Source organism: Calonectris borealis, chromosome 14, assembly GCF_964195595.1.
Source record: "Calonectris borealis chromosome 14, bCalBor7.hap1.2, whole genome shotgun sequence".
In the NCBI taxonomy this organism is placed as follows: Eukaryota; Metazoa; Chordata; class Aves; order Procellariiformes; family Procellariidae; genus Calonectris; species Calonectris borealis.
In genome coordinates this window covers 16,094,396-16,118,906 of record NC_134325.1, presented here as the reverse complement: position 1 = coordinate 16,118,906, position 24,511 = coordinate 16,094,396, and the positions used below count along the sequence as shown (strand labels likewise).

At 38.9% G+C, this 24,511-nt stretch overlaps 1 protein-coding gene across 7 annotated transcripts in view; it reads left to right on the top strand.

Annotated features, from left to right (window-relative positions):
* The window catches only part of ANO5 (anoctamin 5), a 60,852-nt gene extending 40,263 nt beyond the window's left edge, over window positions 1-20,589 (top strand). For all 7 annotated transcript variants that reach the window (XM_075163297.1, XM_075163298.1, XM_075163302.1 and 4 more), the window contains 12 exons: window positions 409-514; window positions 604-664; window positions 2,279-2,430; window positions 6,467-6,541; window positions 7,229-7,451; window positions 9,949-10,118; window positions 11,223-11,320; window positions 11,584-11,714; window positions 13,424-13,629; window positions 14,709-14,890; window positions 15,997-16,102; window positions 16,804-20,589. In XM_075163297.1, coding sequence (XP_075019398.1) covers window positions 409-514; window positions 604-664; window positions 2,279-2,430; window positions 6,467-6,541; window positions 7,229-7,451; window positions 9,949-10,118; window positions 11,223-11,320; window positions 11,584-11,714; window positions 13,424-13,629; window positions 14,709-14,890; window positions 15,997-16,102; window positions 16,804-17,025 — 1,732 coding nt within the window. In that variant the 3' untranslated portion in view covers window positions 17,026-20,589. The remainder of the gene's footprint in view (window positions 1-408; window positions 515-603; window positions 665-2,278; window positions 2,431-6,466; window positions 6,542-7,228; window positions 7,452-9,948; window positions 10,119-11,222; window positions 11,321-11,583; window positions 11,715-13,423; window positions 13,630-14,708; window positions 14,891-15,996; window positions 16,103-16,803) is intronic.
* Window positions 20,590-24,511: the final 3,922 nt, after the last annotated feature.

Sequence of the window (24,511 nt, the reverse complement as noted above, 5' to 3'; positions counted from 1 at the left end):
CTAGTAGTTAAATTGAAGTAGCAAATTTTGCTGTGGATAGCAACGTGAATTAATAGAAAAGCTTTGAACGTGTTACTAACCTGATGAGAAATAACATGGTTTATATCTCACCTGAAGGCAGTGCATGTGCAGTACAGCTCCTTACGGACTTCTGATTCGTTACTGACAGAATCAGAAAGCCCATACCAAGTGAATTGCTAGTTCTCCTCCTTGTAGCAGCTGCTACATTTCTTGGCTTGCCGTGACCAACTACAGGTTAACACCAGTGAAGGTGACAAGACTTGGCATCTTCTCTGTGAAGCTGCAGATGTTGAGCTTTGAACAAATGAAGCTCTTAATTTTTTTTTTTTTTAAGAAATTTCATATAGCAGCTCTGAAAACAGACACTATACAATATTTTCTCCTCAGCAAAGAAATCTGTGACCCTGCAATTGGAGGAGAGATCATCATGTGCCCTCTTTGTGACCGAGAGTGTGAGTACTGGAGACTAAACACCACCTGTGTGTCCTCAGAGGTCTGTAACTGGTTCTCCAGCCACTTGTCATTTTTGTTCATACTGAAAACTGTTTTGGTACCGACCTGTTCCTGTGTATTCTGTTGCAGTATTCCCATTTGTTTGACAACGTGGCAACTCTCTTTTTTGCCATTTTCATGGGCATATGGGGTGAGTACATTTGATAAGTTTTATGTCAAGCGATAAGGAGATCTTGGCCAAACTGCTGAGGGACACTGGAAGTGGGAAGAAGAGGAATAACGGCTTCGCTTTAATGTCCTGCCTCAGATGCAAAAAGTGATGAAAGAGTAAAAATAATTCAAAGTTACAGAGGGATTGGACTTAAACAAAACCAAACAAAATTCAGCAGATATCTAGGATATCATAAGCATTGCGTACTCTAACTGCTAACATTTGTTTCTTTCCTTAGTAACCTAAGACAGAGTGGTGCAACCTTATGCAGTCCTTGTTAGAGTCCTCTCTGCTGAGCCCTGCACATTATCAGTGTCCTTGTGAGGGAGTAGAGAGCTTTTGTGTCCTTTGACTGGGTGTGGTGGTCCAGCACTACCACTTCATTAGCAGCACTTTTAGGATGAGGATCAGTTGGCTTCCACTCCAGTGAAGTTCATACATTATAGTATGTTTTGATGATGCAGAAATAGGTGGATTTCCTGACTCTATAAGATGGTTTCACACCAAGTGATACTTGTTCAGACTTTAAGATTGAATTGTCTTGAATACATGTTCTTTTCTTAAACTCTGTGAAGGTTTATAGAGGCAGGATAATGTATTTATTGTTTCTTCTTAAATACTTTGTCTCGTGTTTCATACTGTTTGTATGAAATATCATAATTAAATCTTTGATTTGAATATAGATATTTCATTAACACACAAAGATCTCTGTGTGCTATTTGTGTATTTGTTATTGAAGGACCTAGCCACTAACGTTTTCGTAGAGAATTCTCAAAAAAAACCCAAATAAGATGATGTTGTATAGCTGTTTTCCTAAACTTTTCTTGGTGTTAAGCACTAGCCTTTGAGTGACATGGATTAGTCATTCAGGCAGTACCAGCAAAAGATCTTAGAACTGCAGAAGATAAGCTTTCCTGTGTTTCTGTAAACCGTAAAGCCTCTCCACTTCAAATAAGAACAATCCGATTACCAAAGGTTTACATTTTAAAGTCGTTTATAGAGGGCTTTTTAAATGTTATATAACATCATAACTTTTATAGTTGTTTATTTTATATATGAAATCAGTTTCCTCTAGTGACTTAAAAATTTCTTAAGCCAGCCTCACTCTTGATCGTATGAAAAGCATCAGACATTCACTATCTTTAAAATTACCATGATATCAAATAATCATCAAAAAGCAACAGAAATCTTTGAACACACTACTTGAAAACAGTTCTGCTTATGTGTAATAGTTGTTTGTGTGTTACAGGTTTATACACAAGCAGTTAGTTGAATTATCCTGTTCCTTTGTTAATTCCGTATTGCTATTTGCCTATGAAAAGTAGTTAAACAGTAATTGAACATGGTCATCATAACCATGGAAATACCCTGTCTTGGTGTCTTCCTTGTCATCCACTTCTGGAATTCAATTAGCTAATGAATTGCTTAATCCATATTATGGTCTTAGCTGTGAACTTTAATAGGTAGTCAATAAAAATAGATGGGTCACACTGTGAGGATAAATAATAGAAGCCAGTGCAGAAGTGAGTTTAACTTGGTTCATGAACTTGTTCTCTTTTCCCTTAACTGTATTTTAACGCTTCCAAATTGCAGTTACACTTTTCTTGGAGTTTTGGAAGAGACGGCAAGCTAGACTGAAATATGAGTGGGATTTGGTTGATTTTGAAGAGGAACAGCAACAACTCCAGCTGAGGCCTGAGTACGAGGCGAAATGTACCCAAAAGAAGAAGAATCCTGTAACTCAGGTAACGAGCCTGCTGGGTTGACATGCATGCAAATTAAGTGGTGTGCTGAAAGATACTTTGATAATGCGTGAGTTCTGCCTCAGGAACAAGTCTGTGTCTCATGGCTAGGTAAAGATTTGTGTGACACGCATAAGCAATGCCGCATTTATGTTGGAGCAGGGCAGGCCCTCAGCTATTGCATCTCCACAGAGCAGTATTTATGGTAGCAGCGAGTTTGGCTTAAATACGTAGAACGTGATGCCAACCACGCCCTCACTGGACACAATAGATTGCATCGAATATCAAAGCAGAATTTGGTAACGCATTGTTTTCTCGCTGAAGGCATCCACTTGATGAGTGCTGAGGTTTGCCCTCTGGTGACTAGTATCAGAGGTAAACACTTTAACTGCCAAAAGCAGCGTAGCTGTGTTAGCGTCACTAAATTCTGGAGTTGATAGCCCGGCCTTTCAAGGGTCTGTTGACCCTGGCGCAGGGCCATTGCGGTGTGGCTGTCCTGCTTTCCAGTCTGAAGGTAACAGTAACTGAGGGCACTCAGCACTTCAGCCACCTCTTGCCCATGACCGGCATGCCCCATCTCTTGGAAGACATCTTCCTGCAGATGTCTTTTGTTATCTAGGCTTTTGACACAGAATAAATGAGAACGTGGGGGGGTTGCCTCTGGAGTGTGCATAACTTTCATTAATTATCCTCTTACTGATTTTAATTTCCACAGGAAACTGATATATTAAATCAGGAACACAAACACAAAGTTTATAGCTTTCACTTGGCTAACGCCATCTTTACAGTGTCCTTCACATTTCAAGGTAGCAGTCTCTGAAACCTTCTCGCCTTTAAAAGCACCCTTTCTCATCCCTGCACAACATACGAAGGAGCAGTCTTGATCTAAAGATACAAAAGTGGGACTAGCTGTGGTTTTGTTTCTGATATACAACCACTTTGGGAACGCTAGACAGATGAAGGTTGCTGAAGCCCTTTGTCTAAAATCTAATTGAGATACAATTAACCACACTATTTAACTCTGTTAAATGCTCTATGTAAATACCTACTAGATGTTAATTGTCTTCATTTAAATTTAATTTAGGTAGCAGTTATGTGACAAGTTTAGGGATAGGATGGTTGCATTCCAACACAACATCTACCACCTCAATTTGACATATTTTTAAATCATCGTTCCTCTTCCTAGAACTGTATATAAATAACTTATTTTCACTAGTCATAAGTAGATATAGATAACACAGTCTTCAGAAAAGAAATAGCAGCTTAGCCAGAACATGGGAAGCATCATTGTTATATAAACAGTAGCCCTATCTTTCAGGGTTTCTCTCCTTAATTATTAGAAAATATATACACTAATCTTATTTCTCATGAGACAGTTTTTCTGTCTCTCCTTCCCCTTCTGCACATGCAGCATTAATGCTGCTGTTCTTATAACTGTCATTTGTACGCTGTAGTCACGCAGAGATCTTTGATAACCATGCACTGTTACTTTGAGTGTCGCTTTGCTGAGGTATTGATTTCTACATGCTCAGGAAAACAGTTTCAGGTAAATCAATTGTTGATTAGGTTGATTAGGTAGTTCAGCTAATTGAAAACAGATGTCTGCCTGTTGTGTGTTATTTGCTAGTTTGCATCCCTGTGGATGCTCAGGCTCAAACCCTCCACTTTCTTACATGGCTGCACAGTGACCAAAACCAGCGGAACCACTGTGGTTCTGCTGCAGCTGAAGGAAAGTGCAGGGGGAAATCACACAGGCGGTTCATGGCCCTTGTGCGCTTGAAGTAACGGGCTGCCGCAGAGGGTAGTCGTGTGAGGACAGGGGAGGAATGGGCTGACTCGTAGGCAGTGGTTACGTACAGCGTGGACCAAAACCCATAGTCTGGCGAGGTGAATCGGCCGCAGCAGGTTACAGCAAAAGATGGCATGGGTGAGGTGCATTTGTAGACCTGTCCTGAGGGAGAAGATTGTTCTCTCTCTCAATTCATGCAGATTTCTTAGGTAGGATGGTTTATTTGGACTTAATTTTGGAAACAGAAGTTGGACCATAATATATTTTTCTTATCTCAGAATGAGATACTGCACCGTTCTGTGCTTTCTAAGTATGCATTAGCAATTACCATAAAAATTCAATGACTGTACAATCCTTTATTTTATGACATGTGAATTTATTACCTTGGTGGATTTTCTGAAGCTTTTGTGCAGCAGGGTTTAGCAGTGATCCCTAGCAATACCCAGTTATAGCAAACCATACAGGTTAGCCACGCTGTGGTGTAATTTCCTTTCATTAGATAATGTGCAATCCTGAACACGTGAAAGGACAGTGATTTCAAATAAGTAAATTCTGCACAGTGATAAGGTAATATGGATACAGGTCACTGAGTTTCTTGCATCCCAAGGCTGGCTTTGCTTTGCTGAGAAAATTGTTTCCTCATTATTCCTGGCCGTGATTCAAAGTTTTAGGTGCACTGAAACAGAAATTGCCCATCTTGAGGCTTTAATTAACACTTCATTTGGTCATGATGCTAAACTATTTAGCTAGATCATAGCTAAAATCTGGTTTTGCTGATTACAGTAGAATATTAATTTACATAAATAATGAAGCATTCCATTCAAACCTAGGCTCTGTCATTGCACATTATTGCCTACATTTTGTTCTAAAGTAGAAGACTTGTTGAATAGCCTAGAATGTGCGAAACACTTGTTCTTTGTATAGAATATATTATGAGCCTATGTAAAGCCACCTGATATCTGTGCTTGTATCTCCTCTTCAGCTGTTTTTTTTATCGTTCTGTTAATAGAGCCTTTAACTGTTATCATGATCAAACAACTTGTGACTCGAGACTACAGTATTGATAATTGTGTTTAGTAAGTATACTTAGGCAGATCCAGGCAGTATATCTCTCCTGAGAGAATAGCACATTACACTTCAAACAAAATCACATTGCTATGAGCATGCCGATTGACTGAAGAATGTCGCCATCAAGAAGCAACGCTTGTAAAACAACTGCTACTGCTTGGTTGTGTCAGGGAGGAGCGTGCTGCTCAGTTGCCGCCGTTGTCTTCAGCGTAATGACACCGCGTTATGCCAGTGCGTTCAGCACATTGTGGGCTTTTGTGCAACAGAAAATAAACTCCCTTCAACAACATTTTACGCGTTCAATATCTTCTGTTGTCAAAACAAGCATTTCCTGGTTCAATATACTTATTGATAATATACTTAATATTGTGCTCACTTGTAGTAATTGGTGCCCGTTTGTCCAAGAGGAGTGTAAGCATACTACAATGCCTTGTCCCAAAGATTTATCAAATTCAGATTATGTTTTACTAAATCTTCTTCCACTGGCATTAGTTCTTAAATGATCCTTTCTTAATACATGTAATCTGGTATTTTAGGAATTAGAATTGGTTGCGAAAAAGAGAACTTTACACGAACATGGAAAATTGTTCATGTGCTATATGGGGATACTCGCTTGGGTAAGACCTGGCTGCCTGATTGCTGCAGCAGAGATTGGCAACTAATGGATGTAGCCATTTCTTCAATTAAAAAAAAAAAAAAAAATTGAAGGAGTGGAGGAAAACACTCTCTGGCTGTGTGGAAAAGCATGGTATGCCCAAGTAAATGACCATTTTAAGAAACTCAACATGAAGAATTTCTTAAAATTCAGTCCAGTTTTGGACTCAGAGCTGTATGACAGCTGACCTAGCATTACAGTAATAGTTCTGTCCTGTTCATCTAATGAAGGAGGTGGTCTTTTTACTTCAGCTACTGATTGATTTTTGCAAAGGTTCAACCATTCTTTCCAAGGACTGTCTTTACTTCTAGCGTTGTTATGGCCACTTCTGTCCTGATCTTCTCCCCGCCACCCCCCCAGCACATTCAAAATCATGTCCTATCTGCCCTTTTAGAGAGGGGGGGTTCTGGATGGTTTTCCTCAGATATGGGCACTTTCACACAGCTGATGAGAGCTCTGTGTGCTGCTTGACGTTAGAGTAAGATTATGGATTTGTGAACTGTGCTGTGCTTGCTTGACTGTTTCAGGAGATGGAGCCTTACTTGCCTATAACTAGCCAGGCTGTGCGATTCTGCATCTCAGGAACTACAGTGTTGTTCTGGGTGAGCATCTTTTTTGCATCATCATTTTAACATATATCAGAGTTGCTGATCATCTCTAATCATGACATTAACACAAACTCGTTTTAGTCATGATATTAACACATGCTTTTATTATTCTCCTGCAGATTTCCTGCTGTCATGCAAAATGCACTTCAATTCAGATTAAAAAAAAAAAAAGACCTTGGAAATCTGTCATTAATTTGATTGGACAAATTAGCATAGGGATAACATTTTCTCTGGCTTTATGTGCTGGTTTTAGACCATACTGAAAAAATTTGTAGTAAAGGCAAAAAAAAAAGTATTATTCACTACAATGGAATATCTACACATTTCTCTGTAGAAATATCTGCAGGGTGAATTTCAGGGTGGACAATATTATCTAACTTGTCCCTTCCATCTCCATTTGTATGAGTCTGTATCCTTCTGCACTATTTTTTTTTTTTTAATATTGGTATTAGATTGTCTGCTTTTCTTGTATTAACAAAGTAATTTTGTTGGGTTTATTGTGTCTAATATAACGAAGTATTTTGCCCGAGTACTTTGCATTTCAGTGCTGCTGAACTCATACCCATAAAGAATAAAATTTAAAAGCTATAAAGCATGATGATTTACATCTTCTTTCAAAAGTTGCATGCATATAGCTATACTGAGCTGTAAGTGTATTTCAAACCTCTGTCCTTTCCCTAGGTGTCTCTGATTATAGCTAGCATGATAGCTGTGATCGTGTATCGTCTTGCGGTGTATGCTGCTTTTGCCAGCCTGATGGAGAACACTCAAACTTTACAGCCCATCAGTGGATTACTGACCCCTCAGCTGGCAACTTCAGTCACAGCCTCATGCCTGAATTTTGTCATCATCATGATACTGAATTTCTTATATGAGAGAATAGCCATCTGGATTACTGATATGGGTAAGCAGTGTACTTGAAGACAAAACTCAAGGAATGACTAAAGGTAGAACCCATCTAGAGGTGCTTTATGTAGTTGTTCTCAGCTCGGGCACAGTGGGAGCACTAGGACGTTAGTCTGTAGCTTGCAGTGACGACTCAGTTGTATCCATGGACATACTGAACATTTTCCCTGCATTTGAATAGTTATCATAAGCTGTTTTTTCTCAGTATAGTGTTTGCTTATATTAAAACTAGTCTACAGAGACAATCATAGTTCTGAACATAATTAAAAATTATCATGTGTTTATATTAGAGTTACCAGAGCAACATCAAACTGTCTTGATTTAGCAATATTTCAATTAGAAATCCTGAAGATATATTTTTAAAAACAGATCACAGCTTTCACAGCCATCTTTACAAGAAAAAAGACTAAATAATCATGTCTCTTTCTTTGGGGGAAAAGGTAGGAGGCTGGGGGGTGGGATAGGACAGTATATTTTCCAGGGTTTTCTCTTGACACTATTTCCCTTAGCTATGGATTTACAGAGTTGGAGTTAATACAGATGGAAGGCAGAGACCGAGCAGGTTGAGAAGTTGGGCCCAAGATGTGTCACGGTGGCTGTAGCCATTGGTAGCGTTACCTGCAGTGGGCTCGCTCCAGAGCTGGAGGAGCCTGCAGGCTGGCCGGCCCAGAAAGATCTATTGGCTTTGTAGCAGATTTTATGTTTGACTGTTGCTTGCTTGCTGGAAATATCTTTCCCTGGAGCCCTTCTTTGTTTGCCCTTAATGATTTAGATGTACAAGTCCCTGCAGGTGCTTTATAGAAAGAAATAACTGCAGAATATTCAGCTGGGGCGGGGGGAGAGCTGAAAGTATTAGGTATTTGTAGTTTGTAAGCTGTCATAAACACAGTTGGGTGATCTCTTTTTATGAGGTCTTACAAGTGGAATCAAGAATTGAAAGGTATTTGTTGCAGAAACTTAATGGGGTGTTACATTGGATTTATTTTGATTTATCGTGGACCATCTCTTGTTTCAGAGATCTGTATTGTTTCTCTCACTTGGCCAAATTAGACCAAAGACAGACAGAACAACTAATAAGTAAAATTGCCCCTAGCAAAAAAAAAAAAAAAAACAAACAAAAAACCCCAACCAAACACAAAAAAATCCAACCCAAACCAGAAAATCAACATTTTTTAATCTTTGTTTCTTGAAGGGCATGAATTATAAGCATGAAGGCTCAGCAGTATTATTTTGCTGCTTGCAAGTGTGGAGGATTAATTTCTTCAGTGTCAGCACTACCTGTGGTTACCAGTACAGAGGGCAACTCAGTGTTTACTTTTGTGGGACTGCTGCCCTCCTCTGGCGGCCGTGGCAGCTGCGCTTAGCCCAGGCGCAGGGATGCGGTTGGGTACAGAGTATGAAATGTTGGCTGCGGCCGTCAGGAGTGTCCGTTCTAACTCTTGACACTCTTGAATACCTTAAAAAGGTTAGGCCAGATTTTGTTTTCAGACGTGCAGGTATAACCTACCTCTGGTGCTCTGAACATTAACTGTCTGACATAAACATTTGAACAGCTCATTGCCAATAAAAATACTTTAATGAGCTGCAGCCTAGGCAGAATACCTCACCTGAGTACTGCCTCCTCTGTTGTACGCTGCAGGCTCCCAGTAAATACCTTCTGTCATGCAAACTTATGCCAAGCTTGGAAACGTGAGGTTGCTTGGATATATAAAATGACTTTGCCGTAGGGCGGTGAGTTCAACACGTCTGCCAGGTCCTGACCAGTTCAGAGGGACATGTTTTCTTCCCCTTTCTCCCAGCTTTAATTGATTATATGTCATCATTTAATAGGACATTTTACCAATAGTGTGCATAGGGCTACCTTTAAAAAGATGGAGAATGTGATTACAAAGGCAGCAAAATCTTAAGCAAAGGCTTGGTGATGTTCAGTACCACCGAGATGCCTGTATCCTTCCCTGTTCTTCCCCCCACTCTGAGTCTCCTCTTTCAGGACCCATTCAGTTTCTGCTGATTTCAATATAAGTTACACACATACAGCATATTGAAAAAAACAATACTGTAACATACTTCTCTACTACAAAGGAAAAAAAAATTCTTTATCATGTGCATTGCCAACAGTAAAATTTTCATAGCCTAGAAGACCCTGCTAGTTAATGTTTGAGATTGATCTTCGATCTCCTAAAAATAGTGTAAGATTTTTGGGATGGACAAGTGCTAGTGGACAGTCAAAGAAGGGGAAATTGAAGCTTATAAATGTTTCAAGAATGAATTTCACTTGCCTGTCTACTCAGAGCATTGCATTGTAAATTAAGGGGAGGGTGTCTGAGAATTCCATCTGCTGAACTGTTTGTAGGTGGTTTTCTTTTTCTTTTTCTTTTTTTTTTTTTTTTTCCTCCTTTGGGATGTAAAGGCACTCTGGGTCATGAGTATTTATGAATCTATATCCTTTTAAAGGGAATAAAGGAAAATAAAATTACTCTTTTCTGGTTTCACAGAGATTCCTAGAACTCACATGGAGTATGAGAACAGGCTCACTATGAAAATGTTTCTGTTCCAGTTTGTCAACTACTATTCATCCTGCTTCTACGTGGCCTTCTTCAAAGGGAAGTTTGTTGGTTACCCAGGTGCCTACACATACATGTTTAATCGCTGGCGAAATGAAGAGGTAGGACTTTCTTGATTAAGGTGGATTGAATAATAATAAACTAGTTTAAACTCTTTATCCCCTCCAACCTGTGCAGTCATAAATTGCCAGCTGCAGGTTTGGTCTGGAATGAGCTGGACCTCAGCTGGCCATCCTGAGGCTGATGGAGGGGCTTCCAAGGACGACTCCTGCTGTTGCTAGTCAGGGAAGCACCAGCAGTGAACATCTGTGGCTCTCAGCCACAAGGGTGAAAAATCAAAAAGCTTTTCTCGGCCTCAGTTCTCCTGAAATACCAGTGGATCTCGCCATAAGTCTTAAAAGCAATCCTCTAGGTTGAAGGAAACTAGTATAAATGGAAATGGTCTCTGGCTTTTGGATATCTTCATAAGCTTTTTGAGGCACTACATTTTCAGGGAAACCATTTGGTAAGAGGCACATCTGTAAGCTTTTGCTTTTTTCCCTCATTTCATTGCTAATTATGCTGTTTGTACAGAGATGAAATACAATATTTAGTGTGAAGCATTGCTTGGGAGTCAATAGTGGAGGAAAAACTTCATGCAAACACAATGAAGTAATGCAGTGCACTTACTGATAGAGCATCTCCTAATACTGGTCTGGCTGCTAAATTCTTAAGAAGGCTTCAATAAGGAGTTGAAACTTTAAAACTAGTGTTCTCAGCAAACACCAGAGACCAGATAGTGGCAGGTGTTTAAATACCTCTGGTGTAGGGATACGAATAGAAAATGCAGGTTCTTGCTAGGTCAGGGTTGAGAGCTAACTGAGCGCCATAGATTCACCTTCCTGGGGCTGTGCACGCAGATCCTGCTGCCCCGACTTTGTCTGCACAGTGGTCAGCCTGAGGCACCTCTGAATTATTCTGCCTTTAAATGGTCGTTCTATTTTGGTGTGTGTTTTATCAAGCACGTTGCGCATTGAAAGCCCTTCTGTAACAGCTTTCCTGAGAGGGTGTCTTAGCTGGCAGTCTAGGTGAAAATTAAGTATCGTCCTAACAAGTTTTAAGAACTCTTCTTGTTTTCTTTCTTTCATTTATGCAGTAGTAGAATATAGTTTATCTGGGTAATGTCCATTATCCATGTCCATTAACCCCCAATTTGTCTCTGCCAGTGCGATCCTGCGGGCTGTTTGATAGAATTGACGACACAGCTCACCATAGTCATGGCTGGCAAACAGATCTGGGGAAATATCCAAGAGGCCATTGTACCGTAAGTTACCTCTTACACTGAGATGCCCATGTTAGAGACAGGAAATTCTTGGAAGGAGTGATAACAAGTATTGCCATATGAAGAAGCCAAGAAAAATTCTGTAAATTAAGCACAAATTTTGACAAGTAGACTCATTTCATAGAGGCTTTTGGCCTCTTTTTGTGAAAGCTGTGCTTTTAAAAGCATGTTGCAACAAGGAGCTTGCTTAGAGAAAGGGAGACTTGATCTGCTTCCTCATTGTTAACGTTTTTCTGCATATACAGCTGGATTTGTAACTGGTGGGGTCGCCGGAAAGCCAGAAATAATCCAGAAAATTTGTACAGTCGCTGGGAGCAAGACCATGATCTGCAGACATTTGGAGCCTTAGGCCTGTTCTATGAATATCTAGAAATGGGTAAGTTTAAAAATACACATTTGGAATTGAGGACAAGACACCTCGTACTGACACTTTCGAAAAAATAGCTTCCAATTAATTGTTATGGGTTGATGTCACCACTTTCATCTGGTAAATAGAAGACGATTAACTGCTGGAAATCATTAAATAGGTCAGGCCAATTGAAAAAAAAAGCTGCCTTTGCATCTTAGACTGCAGGGAATTTCACAGAAACGCTGCAAAGACTGTTTGTTTCCCTCATTTGAATGGGGAACATTATTCTCAGTGTAGCCAGCTGTCTCGGTGTCTGTTCTGTTCTTGTTCTCAGCTGATGTCAGTGGAAATTGTAAGTATGGGATGAGTGCCAAATATGCTGTAAGGATGGGTACTGCAGATATGAGATCTACGAACTGGGTCAGGGAGAATCCATTTAGTTTTAGGTTTGCACTGATTTGTGCTTCGATACAGTCCAGTAGACCAGCAGAGGGAGCATGGGTAACAGAACAGGATTTTTCAAAGGTAATATGAACAGGTCAGCATATGAAATTAGTTTACAAAACCTGAGAAACTAAAACTAGAAACTGAAGCCAAACTAAATCTAAAATACACTAAAAAAAAATTAATATTTGTTTATTATAAGGACAAAATTTGTTGAAAAGTGGACCTTTGTATTGTTTTATTTCTACAGAAATAATTTTAAGTGTTCTAGATTGCCTAGAGATGTGTAGCTTTATTATTGTCATTTCATATACTTCATGATATTTCATACTAGGCTGTGATCTTGTGAAATTAATACTCTCAGAACAATCAGTTTTGTCAGCCGTGCCTGTTAATAGATGTCCTTGCTCTTCCTGAATGAGAACTGAACCAGAATGCTGCAGCCTTGTCCTGGGGCTGCTAAGCTAGTAGGACTTAACAGCTGCTGAGCTGTTGCTTGTCTAAGATGAAGAACTCATCACTGAAATCATGGAAGAGCTGATGACTGGTATACGGGCATTTATTTTTATCCACTGCCTAAACCAGACAAGATGTTCTGTTTCCTGTCTTTAAAATATAGTGGCAGTATTGGCTCTGCACTGAGGACTGTCACATTCTGTACCAAGAGACATTTCATTTTGGTAATGACTAAAGGGATCATTTGTATATTTTATTTGCAATTCTTAAACTAATGTTAAGATTCCCCAATGGAACTATTACATACAGAATTGGTATTCATATTTTGACTAAACCAATAACAATAGGTGGAGGTAAGGTTGTGATAAAAGTAAAAGTATTTCCTCTTTTTCATTTGGGAGTGTAGCTGATAAGTAAAAGGAGAATGGGCTTGCTCTGTACAAACTGCAGAAGAGGAAAACGAGCCTATTTTTGTTCCTCTCTCGTAATTCAGAGATTTGATGTATGGGTACATTCCCATTCCCCTACAGTTACGTTCCAGCAGCGCTGCAGCACCATGAAAGAATTAGTATCCAGCACTGCTGGCAGCATCATTTGACAGGACCCGAATGCCCCATTCCCTTGGGTGCTGCTGAATGGCAGCCCTAGGGGACTAGAGAAGTCTTGGGGCTGGGGCAGGTTGTCACTTAACTCAGGCCAGGGCTGGAGATGACTTCTTGTGCAGCCTGGCAGAAGTTTGCCATTTGTCTGCGAGTGGCAACTTGCATGTTTCATTTGTCACCCTGAGGGTACTTTTGCAGGGGCAGATTTTGGCACTTTTCTTTTCTCCCTCACAGTCATTCAGTTTGGATTCATTACTCTTTTCGTGGCGTCCTTTCCCCTGGCTCCCCTTCTTGCTCTGATGAACAATATCCTGGAGATTCGAGTAGACTCCTGGAAATTAACCACACAGTACAGAAGACCTGTGGCTGCGAAAGCACATAGCATAGGAGTCTGGCAAGAAATCCTGAATGGAATGGCCATCTTGTCTGTTGTCACTAATGTAAGTATGCTAACTGTGCTACATCAACTTTGATTCTTCCATGTACTCAGAATTTGCAGATTAAAAATCAGCTGATGCTTTTTCTCCTTCATTAACAGTAGTGACTTTATCACATGCTACCTTACGGAGATACGGTCAAGCCGTTTGGGTGGTTCATCTTGTCCATATGTTGACGACATGTGGCTCCCAATCCACATTTGTTTGGACCATAATCTTTCATTCGCTTCTCTGTCTTTTCCAGTGTTTTGGAATGGTATAAGCCAGTCTGAAGCTTAGTCTGATGAAACACACTGATTGCCCAGAGGGGACCGTAGGGGACAGGAGAGGTAGATTAATTCTGTTGGCCGGATGACATTTCTGTCTTGTCGTTATGAGGCCTATTCCGTGGGAATTCTGCTCGTTTAACTGCTTCTGGATGCCCCTATGGGGGCAGTGGCTCAGAGTACTTTTTATAAACTGGAAACTAAATGCTATGCTAGTATTTCATCTTAAGTGTAATGTAAAGCAGACTGCTGAGCAAAGGAGTTGCCTCTTGTTAATGTAGAATATTATATAGTAACAGATCAGCAAGTGTCTTAGACAACAAACCCACTTGCAGGTATTGCCTAATGAGCAAGGTACCTGAGCATCTTAAGTATCTCAAGTTCCCAGGCAAAATGTGCTGGTAGCCATTGTTTCCTTTTTTAAATACAGCTGGAGAAAATGGCTCCCCTTTTTTCATAAAGTGATCACACACTGGGTTCAAGTTCATCCTTTCTCACAAGAATTTAAAACCACATCTCCTCTTTGACTAAGGTGTGCTGTTATCACAGATAGAAGACAGTTTGGTGTGAGGAGATGTTTGGGATTCGGTGCCTCTTGTAATTGACTGTTCACATGTTTTGTTCACTGAGTGCTGGTCCTTGCAGCAGAGGCTGCAGTCAGTATCTTTACCACGGTAAAGTGCCCTAATCATGCTCAGCCTTGCTTAAAAGATCCTGGATTATGCCACAGAGTCACAGTACCAAAACCCCTTTATGAATCTGCTCACAAGTTATGTGTGCTACTTCCTTAATTTCTTTTTCCAATTTCTTTTTCAGGCTTTTATTGTTGCGTTCACATCAGATATGATTCCTCGTTTAGTTTATTACTATGCTTATTCTGAAAATGAAGACTCGCCTATGTCTGGATACATAAACAATAGTTTGTCAGTGTTTCAAATCTCAGATTTTCCTGACAGAAACAAGCCTAAACTGAATCCAGAAAACTTTGTCATATGCAGGTTGGTGTAATAATAAATATTTTTTATCACTTTTTTTAGAATACAGCATAAAAAGTCAATGCAGATCTAAGTAGTCCACTAGAAATTAAATTATGTTATTCTCATCATTCTGAAGTGTGAGAAGTAATATTTAAGCTATTAACAAGGCAGTGCTTGAGATGGTAAGAGGTCATGCCAGTAACGAAAAAAATCACCTTTCTGTTGTTTAAGAGAGTCTCATTGCTAACGTTTTTTTGTTTGGTTTTGTTTTTTTTTCTTAATTAAACTATTGATTTTTGAGTGATGGAGGAGATTTATGTCCCTAAGGTTGCAAACTTCAGCCTACACTTTCAAATGTTTTTAGGCTGCAATGCCTAAGTGGACAAGGAAGTATCACTAAGGGGATGTTTAGATTCCAAAACTGAAAATGAGACATGGTATTTAAAGTCAGTCGTTATTGTGCTAGATACCATCAAGGATCTGGGCCATCCTGCTTTCATTAAAAAAATAGTCCTTTCTTGCTAGAAGAAGCATTGGAGGTTCTAGAAGAATTGAGAAAGAACTTTGGAGAAGTCCATGGTAAAAGAAGAGTACTTGATTTGATGCAAATTAACCCCAAAACAAACCAACCAAACAAAAAACCCCCAACGTTTTAAGAAGCAGCTACATTTGTATGGTGTTTTGGCTTTAAAGTCCCAGGAGTCTTTATCCTACTTATACACGTACTCAAGACTGTCCTTCCATTAAACCCTGCATCTGTTCAGCAGATAATCTGTCAACGTCTGTCAAAGTTATTCAATACTTGTCCATTACTGTGTGATACATTCCATCACTCTGTCCTGTATTATTTGATCATTGCCCCCTAAAAAGTAACCTATGTACAAAATTTTACTTCTCACACATCCTCACCTCTACTCTGTTGCTGTGACTATGAGGGTGTTTAAGCAAACATAAGATAGAAACAAATTGAGAAGCAACCTTTTTCTGCAAAAGGAAACAGACCATTTAAAACAAGACGAAAAGGTTCCTTAAGTGACAGCTGTATTTGCCTGTAAGTGTCACTGAGCTTGTAGTCTGTCTCAGAATGAATATGACATTTCACCCTTGCATGTCTTTCTATCCAACAGGTACAGAGATTATCGATATCCTCCAGATCATGAGCGGAGATATTTACACACTATGCAGTTTTGGCACATTCTTGCTGCAAAACTGGCCTTTATAATTATTATGGAGGTATGTTTCCTACAAAATTTCCTTCTGAAATTGGTACCTTACAGATTCTCTAGGTAGTTACTAACATTACAGAAAATAGAATTGCTGAGAGTATGAAATGGTTTCTTCCCTAAGTAATACCAAATACTCACGTCCTAAATGATAACTATAATTAGGTCTTTTAACTTCAGAAAGTTAACCTCAGAGTAAGAGCAGTGAAAACAGCTGAAGAGACTGCTGGATTTCATTGAAATAAAACAGCAGAATAAAAAAGATCTTTATGCAGATGGAAGAGACATGAACCACCAGGACTAGCACTTTCGCTCCTCCTGGTTTCATTAAAGTGTTGTGTGCAAGATGACTGTATTCAAAATCCAGAAAGCATTTTACAGTGATGTATATTGGCCAAAAAATGTGGCTAAAAATCAATAATTTGGATAACTGGCACTTCAGTATTAAGCCACTGTCTTGCAAGTTCTGAAGGGAAAAGGGAGTTTGGAATTAAAGTTTCTGCATAAAAGGAAGTGTTTTAATCTTCGTGCACATCTCAGATATACATTAGTTTATTATGTATTGTTCCAGGACAGCCAAATGAAATGTATTCTGTTTGTGAACAAAAAGAGAAGTGATCTATTTGGTGTTAGATAAAACAATAGGTGTTTCATTTGGTAATGAGTTGTTACATTTCTCCTGGCTTCCTTTTTTTTTTTTTTTTTTGGCAGCATGTTGTATTCATCGTCAAATTCTTTGTAGCATGGATGATTCCTGATGTCCCTGCAGATGTGAAAGCCAAAATAAAACGTGAAAAGTATTTAACACAGAAAATCCTACATGAGTATGAACTTGAAAAACTGAAGGAGAGACTGTGTCAAGGTGATAAACGAGCCACAGAAAAGGAGTTCATCGCCACAGAAGGGAGAATGGAGTTATCCAGAGCAATGTAGTTGAAAAAACAACTGGTTGGGATTTAGCTCGTTTTAGCTTTTTTTAATCTGTGATTCGCTCAGTATGCATCATCTTGAAAGCTATAGGACAGTTTCAACCCTTTGCTTTCACTCCAAAGATATTAGACCTTTCTTTAAAAGTCTTACTGAGCATTCTAGGTTTAGTAAATCTACTTAACTGTATGACTTCAGCACTGTTTTCTATTTACCCATCACTTTGAATAATAAGTGTAATCTTGTAATCCTAGAATTTGGATTCCCGCTATAGGGAATGTTACCCTCAAAGGGCTCACCGCACGTGATAAGGTCATTACCATCAAGCCCTCCCCCTGTTGCTAAATGCAAAGTTCCAGGCTGTATCCCAGCTGAATGAAAAGGATATCATAGAGGACTCCTGCTGTGGAAAGTGCTGAGAATTATTATTTTTATGACATGATCATTTAAATAGGAGAACACTCCTGATACAAGGGTTAGGGTTTGGGGCTTTTTTCGTATCCACTGTGTCTTATGAAACATTTGTTTGCAGCTTTGAACTTCTATACACTTTTTAGAAGGAATGAATTTTTAAAGATATATTGGCTTAATTCCACTTGGAATTATTTATAGACACAGAATTCAGTTAATACATACTAATGAAGGAAAAAAGACCCATAATTTATTTTCATAAAGATATCATCTGCCAAAGAGTTTGCTCTTTAAATGCAAATATTGTGGAATCATCTAATGACAACGTTTTTTGAAAAGATGTATACAATTTGGAGAAGTACAGCTAACTTATTTCTCAGTCTCAAAAACTGCCATTGGAAGATCCTGCTTAACGTTAGTTTTGGCCAAAGCTGCTCCTTTGCTTGGATTCTTTGTTTGGATTCTCTGTGAATGCCAACAAAGGGCTAAAGCTGTGTGTCTGTACTTGTTGTGTGCTGTGGAGTATAACTGCCCAGTGCAGTGGATTGGGAGCTGGACCGCCACGCTAATTGATCTAGCTGGATGGTTTGTACATGGATTTGTATTCAAAAGATTTTAAGCATGTCAAATAATCCAATGTTTACGTTGTTATTGTCCTTATACATAGGAGCCTGGGGGGTTTTTGTTTTGTTTCAGTTTGGTTTTTTTTTAATCTTCAAGAAGGTTTTTTTTCCTGTTTTGTCATGGGGCTTTTCTACAAAGTTATCAAGTTTATAAATATATAATAACTACGTGTGCGAAGTAGCTACCAGCTGTTTACGAATGTGTGCCCTCATTTTATAATTTGAAGCAGTTAGGCATTTTTATGATTTTGCTGTATATTTAAAACATATCAACACTTCCATGCTTAGTGCCTTGTTTATTTGCATTTGGCAAAAGATGTGAAAATTATCACTATAGGGAAATGTGTATTTCCAAAGTGTGCTTGCAGGCATCGTGATACTGTGAACCTGCACACATAGCTGTACAGTGTTAGCCAAACCATGCCTGCCTTGGCACACTTCTGTTTCAGTGCTATGCGAACTGTTCACAGAGAGCAGTTCATAGTTCACCTAGACTGCTTAGATAAAGTAGCACCAGACTGTTGAGTTCTCTCATGCTGAAGTACACTAGCTAGAGAGATTAGAAATTTTACTATATTTGCACTTTGAAAGTTATACTTCCTTGCAAGTATACACAAAAAAATTTAGATTTGTATTCCGTATCAGCCGAATTATGTACTGTTTACTAGATCCACAACTTAAGGTTTCCATATTTTGTCTTAGCAGACCTAGCCTACGTCTTGGAATACTTGGCTAGTAACCTTAATGTTGTAACAGTTTTAAATCAATGTTTTGGGTGGAACCGTCATTATTAGCAAAAGTTTTAACATTGAAGTGCCTACCTCGAACAAACGTCACATGGTTTGGCTGCCAGTCAAGGAGTTGAAGCAGATGTACATTTCTCGTTACTGTAAGTTATTCAGCTTCGTTCTGTAAGTTTGCTTGATAAATCAAGCATATTGGCAATTCATGTTCATGATGAACTGACCATGTTCTTGAATATTCAGATATATTTGAAGTAATGGATTTATTGGAGGAATGCATGTATAAATAAATTAGCTCTGCTGCTTAATGTATAAGCCAAAGAAGAGTATCAGTCACCACAATTATGTATGCGTACACCACAATTTACACAGTGCAAGCACTTTGCGGCTTCTTACACATATACTGTTAACTACACAGCCTAATTTAGATTTCACGGGTTTGTTACTGATAGGAATGCAAACAATTGCTTCAAACCGTAAGGTGATGAGATGCAAAATGATATTTCTATGCAAAACGTACAATCTGATTGAAGCTGAATACAGATTTGAAAATTCAGCATGAGATGCACTATTCCTGCTTACGGAACATTAGTTTCTTCAGGTCCTGTAATAAAGTGTCCTAATATACTACACTTGAAAAAATGTCAGCAAAATAGATGTATTGTGAATGAATAATGCTATTTAAAAGCAAGATGGAGGAAAACAAGGAAATGCCTTAGTTTGGGATACAGCATTGATATGCAGAAGCCCCGCATGCAGACCCTGAATTTGAACTGATGTTTTGACCCCTACTTCTTGCTTCTTTCAAACTTGTTTTTTGAGATCACTTCCTATTTAATGCTATACAAACAGATGTTTTGTGTGTGTTGTATCATACAATAGAAAGTGGAAAAAATCTGGGATCAGCTTATTTAAAAAGAAATATATATATCTTAAAAATATATCCTTACACTTCATAGCATTACTTCGTATATAGAAACTGTTGAAAAGAGAATGTATTGTCATATTAAGAGCTAATGTCATACAACAAAATAAGTCTAACACCTCTTTACATAATAGTTTGCCTTTACTTGTTGTTAAGCAGTATTTTGACAAAAGATTATTAGTATGGTTAGGATTATAATGGTTCACATACATATACATTTCCTGAAGTGTTCTTGAAAAGTGGCAAAAATAAGAAAAATGGACTGGTCAGTTTGGGGGTGTGTTTATTCTTACTGTTGGAATATTTGATTTTGATGTGTTTAATATAAGTATCTAAAAGTGTCCTTTAACCAAAGTGAAGATAGTTCTGTGTTGGAACTACTGTAATTTAAGCAATGGTAGATTGCTTCATTAGAATTAGTTAGACAAAGAAAATTGGCCTTTCAAGTGTAACACATTCAGGGATTTTTTTTTTTTTCCAATTAAAATTTAGTATTTTTACCTTGGAAAGACTTAGTGTGGTATGTTCTAAGCAAATGACTGCAAAATGAGAGTGCTACTATAAGACACTATACTGTTTTTTCTAGAATATTTTGTTATTATGCTTTTACTTTTTTATGTAATACTATCAGTTTGAGACAACAGAACGGAGTGAAAATAGATGGACTTTCCTACTATCCTATGTGTACTGCTTGTTTTGACTTACACTGTCATGTAATCTGAGTGGCATTTTTGTCTGCTAAGTATGTTGCTGATATATATGATACACTAATGTTGGAATAAATTTTTTAAACGTTGCATTCAGCTAACTTATATATGTACATTTAATAAGATCTAAATCTGGCAAATAAAGCAGTGTTTATTTTTAATGTGCTGTCAACTTGTTTTTGAAAAGTCAAAGAATTCAGAGAGGAGCTGAAGTATTAAATGCCCAGAGAGCCTCATGGAGAAAAGTATTCATACAGATTTCTGCAGCTCATTGCAGGATATTGGGATGCTGTATAGAGATTTCCTGCAACTGTAATTTCACAAGTTTCTTACTCAGATTATTAAAGAAAGCCTCCATCTGACTGCCATCTTCCACTTGATAATCACTTGTGTGACTGTCTTTTCTGTCTTCATGCATTTTCTTAAGAGTGAATTACAAAGGAAAACCTGTACTATGTTCTGCTTATATTGTAGGCAATGCACATGGACTGAGATGGCACGAGTGTGTGATAGCCCATGAGGGAATTGAGCTTTGCAAATTCCTTACATTGGAAGACCACAGTTCAGTGAGAAAGACTCAGCACTTTCACCTTCCTTTAGGTATGGCACACAGTATGTTAACACGCATTCATTTTCAGCCAGGCTGCTTTTCCCTTCGTTCTCTGGATACAGTTTTTATTCCTGCGATGCCAGGACCTGAGGTGGCTTCTCAAGTTCTCAGTCAGTCACACACGCAGTTTTCACACGCGGTGCGAGTGGCTCACATATATGCACTTAAATAGCCTTGAGCACATACACTGGAAAATACGGCAGAGCTAAAGCTTTTCCAAGGGACTGGTAAAGTCCTGCTGTTCATAGATAACTCTACATATTTTAATCTTTCTTAAAACTCACTTCTGGCACTCGTGTAGGGCTTTGGATTAAATCACAGAGAATCTGGATTCAAGTTTATGACTTGCTCTCAATAGACAGCATCAGCGCATGCTATCGCTCCTGTCTATACCACGTTATCAGAACTTCTCTGGGAACAGGGTCACCTGCCAGACTTGGTGACTTCGTAACTTTGAAATGCCAGGGTCACCTGCCAGACAAGTTCCTTTGTAACTTTGAAATGATAAATTAAGAGAGATGCAATAGTAGTAATCAAACGAAAGAAATGTATGAGATGAAGAAAACAATCTTGTCTATATTAAAAAAAGAAGAAACGACCAAACCAAGCAAGGTGTAATTATGTATTACGTTATACCACTGTGCTGGTTACTGCGGTGGGATAGGTTACTTAATTAGGTATCAAGAGGAAAAATAAAGCATTAAGAAAGATGGAGAAAGAAGTAGTAGCAAAAGGAAAGTGAGAAAAGAGGAAAAAAGACGAAGGTGCTGTTGCTCTGCAGGATATAGGGGATATTTATGGATTATGAAAGTGTTTAAAGTTTTCAGGTGCATTCAAGCTTTGCTCTTGGAGGTTAAACCTTGCCTCCATTGAGGCCTGTGGTAAATGGGTAATGAAGTTTAATTGGAGGTACAATTTCATCCAAAGCCAATTGTATTTTATAAGAAAGAGTAGCATGGTAACTGGTGAGACATGCACAAATCCTGGAACATACCTGGCTCTCCCCATGATCAGAAATTGTAGCTAGCCTTCAAAAGTCTTAATTCCTTCATTTACCTTGTGCAGTAAATGAAGAGGTGCACCAAAATTTTGGTGGTTGTACTTTTTGCATCGGAAAAATAGGTAAGGCACCTAATTTGCTCAGTGTCTTCATCTACCCAGATTAAAGGGTCTTTCTAAAAATATGCCCATGTTTATTCTATGCAAAAAATGGTAGGGAGCACTGAAATAGAACAAGTGTTTTGAACATGTGCATCTCAGTCAAACCAGTGAAAAATACATTGTGTTACAGGAGTAGAAAAATATATAACCCAGTAGATCAGTGGCAAGATGTGGAAGAAATGATATCCCAACAGCTCAAGTCTGCACATTTCATGCCTAATTCAGATGTGTGGGCTCTGCAACAAATAAAATCTTGTCTAATGTTCCTCAAAATGTTGAAAATTAAAAGAAAACCTGAAAATAACATCTTAAACACGGCACAGAAAAAACATTGAGGGCAGCACAACTGTACCAATGGCAGCTCCTGCAATCCGAGAGCCCAGCTTGTAACTGGAAGGAGATTTAGAACGACGCACAGCTGAGAGACGCAGAGCATGGGGTCGGGGTTCCTAACGTCTGGTGCAGCAAAGAGCTTTACCAAGGGAAGGCAAAGGCAGCCCTCGCAAAGGACTTTTTTAGACATGAAAATCTTTCCTTCCCGAAACAGATGGAAAGAAGTAAAGGGAAAAAAATGATGATCATTACCATATGAATGGTAACAAAATAATTTCCAGAATATTTGAATTACTTTGCAACCTCATTAAGCCACAGCTACTATATCTTGTCTGTCTTCCTACATGCTCAGGGTGGTCACAACAACTCTGCGGCATAGTCTTGGCATCCTTAAAAAGGAATAGCTAAATTAAATCTTGTTCTGGTTTTAAATGATCAGTTGTCTCTACCCAACACTTACATCATTCAGATGCAGCTCAGGGTTGTTTTTTTTTTTTTAATGTAAGCATGTGTACCGAGAAACCTGCTGGGAAATGAGTAGGATGTGAAATTCAGCAGCCATATCAATTTTTGGAAGGCACATATGCACATTCCCCTGCAATAATTAGTGACTATGCTTTCTTAGTCAGAAATGAGTCAGTCTAAAACATTTAGTAAGGGTATGATTCTTTTTAATTCTTTTTTCAACTCCTCAACAAATCAGTGCTGTAAGCTAGTCAGAAACACATTTGTATTTGAAGTACAGACTGACCTAGCTTTGTCCTTGGGTGTTCTAAACATCCAACGCTATTCAGCATTTCAGTTTTGGTACTGAAAGATGTAGGGGACATCAGAACTACTTCTGTAGTCAGGAGGCATTAAATAAATGAGCCTTTTTGTTATGTTATTCCTTCCATACCACAGTAGGTTGGAAATGCTTGACATTGCTAGTATATCTGAACCATATCATCCTCAGCAACAAGAGGTCATGGTGGAAAAGTTCTGTATCTGATGGCCCCTAGTTCCATGCATCTCCCATGCTTTTACTAATTTGTCTCAATGGCTTTTACTAATTTGTCTCAACTAGTGCTTGGTTCAATACAATAGGAAGCCAGTGTTCAAGAAGCATGTGTTGCATGCTCGCTGGCTCTTTTAATACGTTTTCAAAAAGGGATAAAAATACTCCAGACAGAAGGTTTTAGTAGGAAAAACTGATAGGAAGGCTGGATTCTCTGCCATGTTACAACCTCATCACAGCAGACAGTTTTGCTATTGGATTCTCTTGAATAAACATTTCTGTTGACATCAGCCCATTAGTAGAGTGTCACCAAACAGTAATGCTACAGTTAGGCCTGTTTTCTGCTTGTGGCATCTATATTATTCTCAGATAAAATCCTGGCTCCATCTATATTGATGGAGATTGTACTATTATTTTCAGACATGGCCAAGATTGCAACATTTCTCCAACAAAGATCCAGGTAAAAAAAACCCAACTGAAATAGGTGGGCCAAGAGATTTCCATACAGCTCACCATATAATGGCAATCCGCTAACTTTAAAGTGTCTAGACTTCATGCTGCTCTAAGCAAACTGCTAGTGCACTGCAATCAGGAAGGTTTCCCTGCTTTCCCCTTTCAGATAGGATTGCCTCTGTGTCGTGACAGCTTTTTTGGCTTCTTCAGAAGCAGTACAGGAGCCAATGTGGCAGTAGTACCAAACACTGAATCCTAGGTGCCAGGTCACACTTCCACTCATCTGCTAACAGAGGCTTCCTTGCATGGGTTTCAGTTTCTCAGCTAGAAGTGAGATTCATGTGCCTCCAGAGCATCCTCTCAAAATGCTGCAGAGTGTGAAGGGGCACATGTCAGGCAAAATGGTGCTGGGGAGAAGGATATTCATGTTGATGCCACATTGCATGAATATTTCAAGAAGTATTCCTTGTATCTCAGCAAAGAACTCAAGGCACTCTGTGTCAGTGACGGTTCCTGCCACTTCAACTCC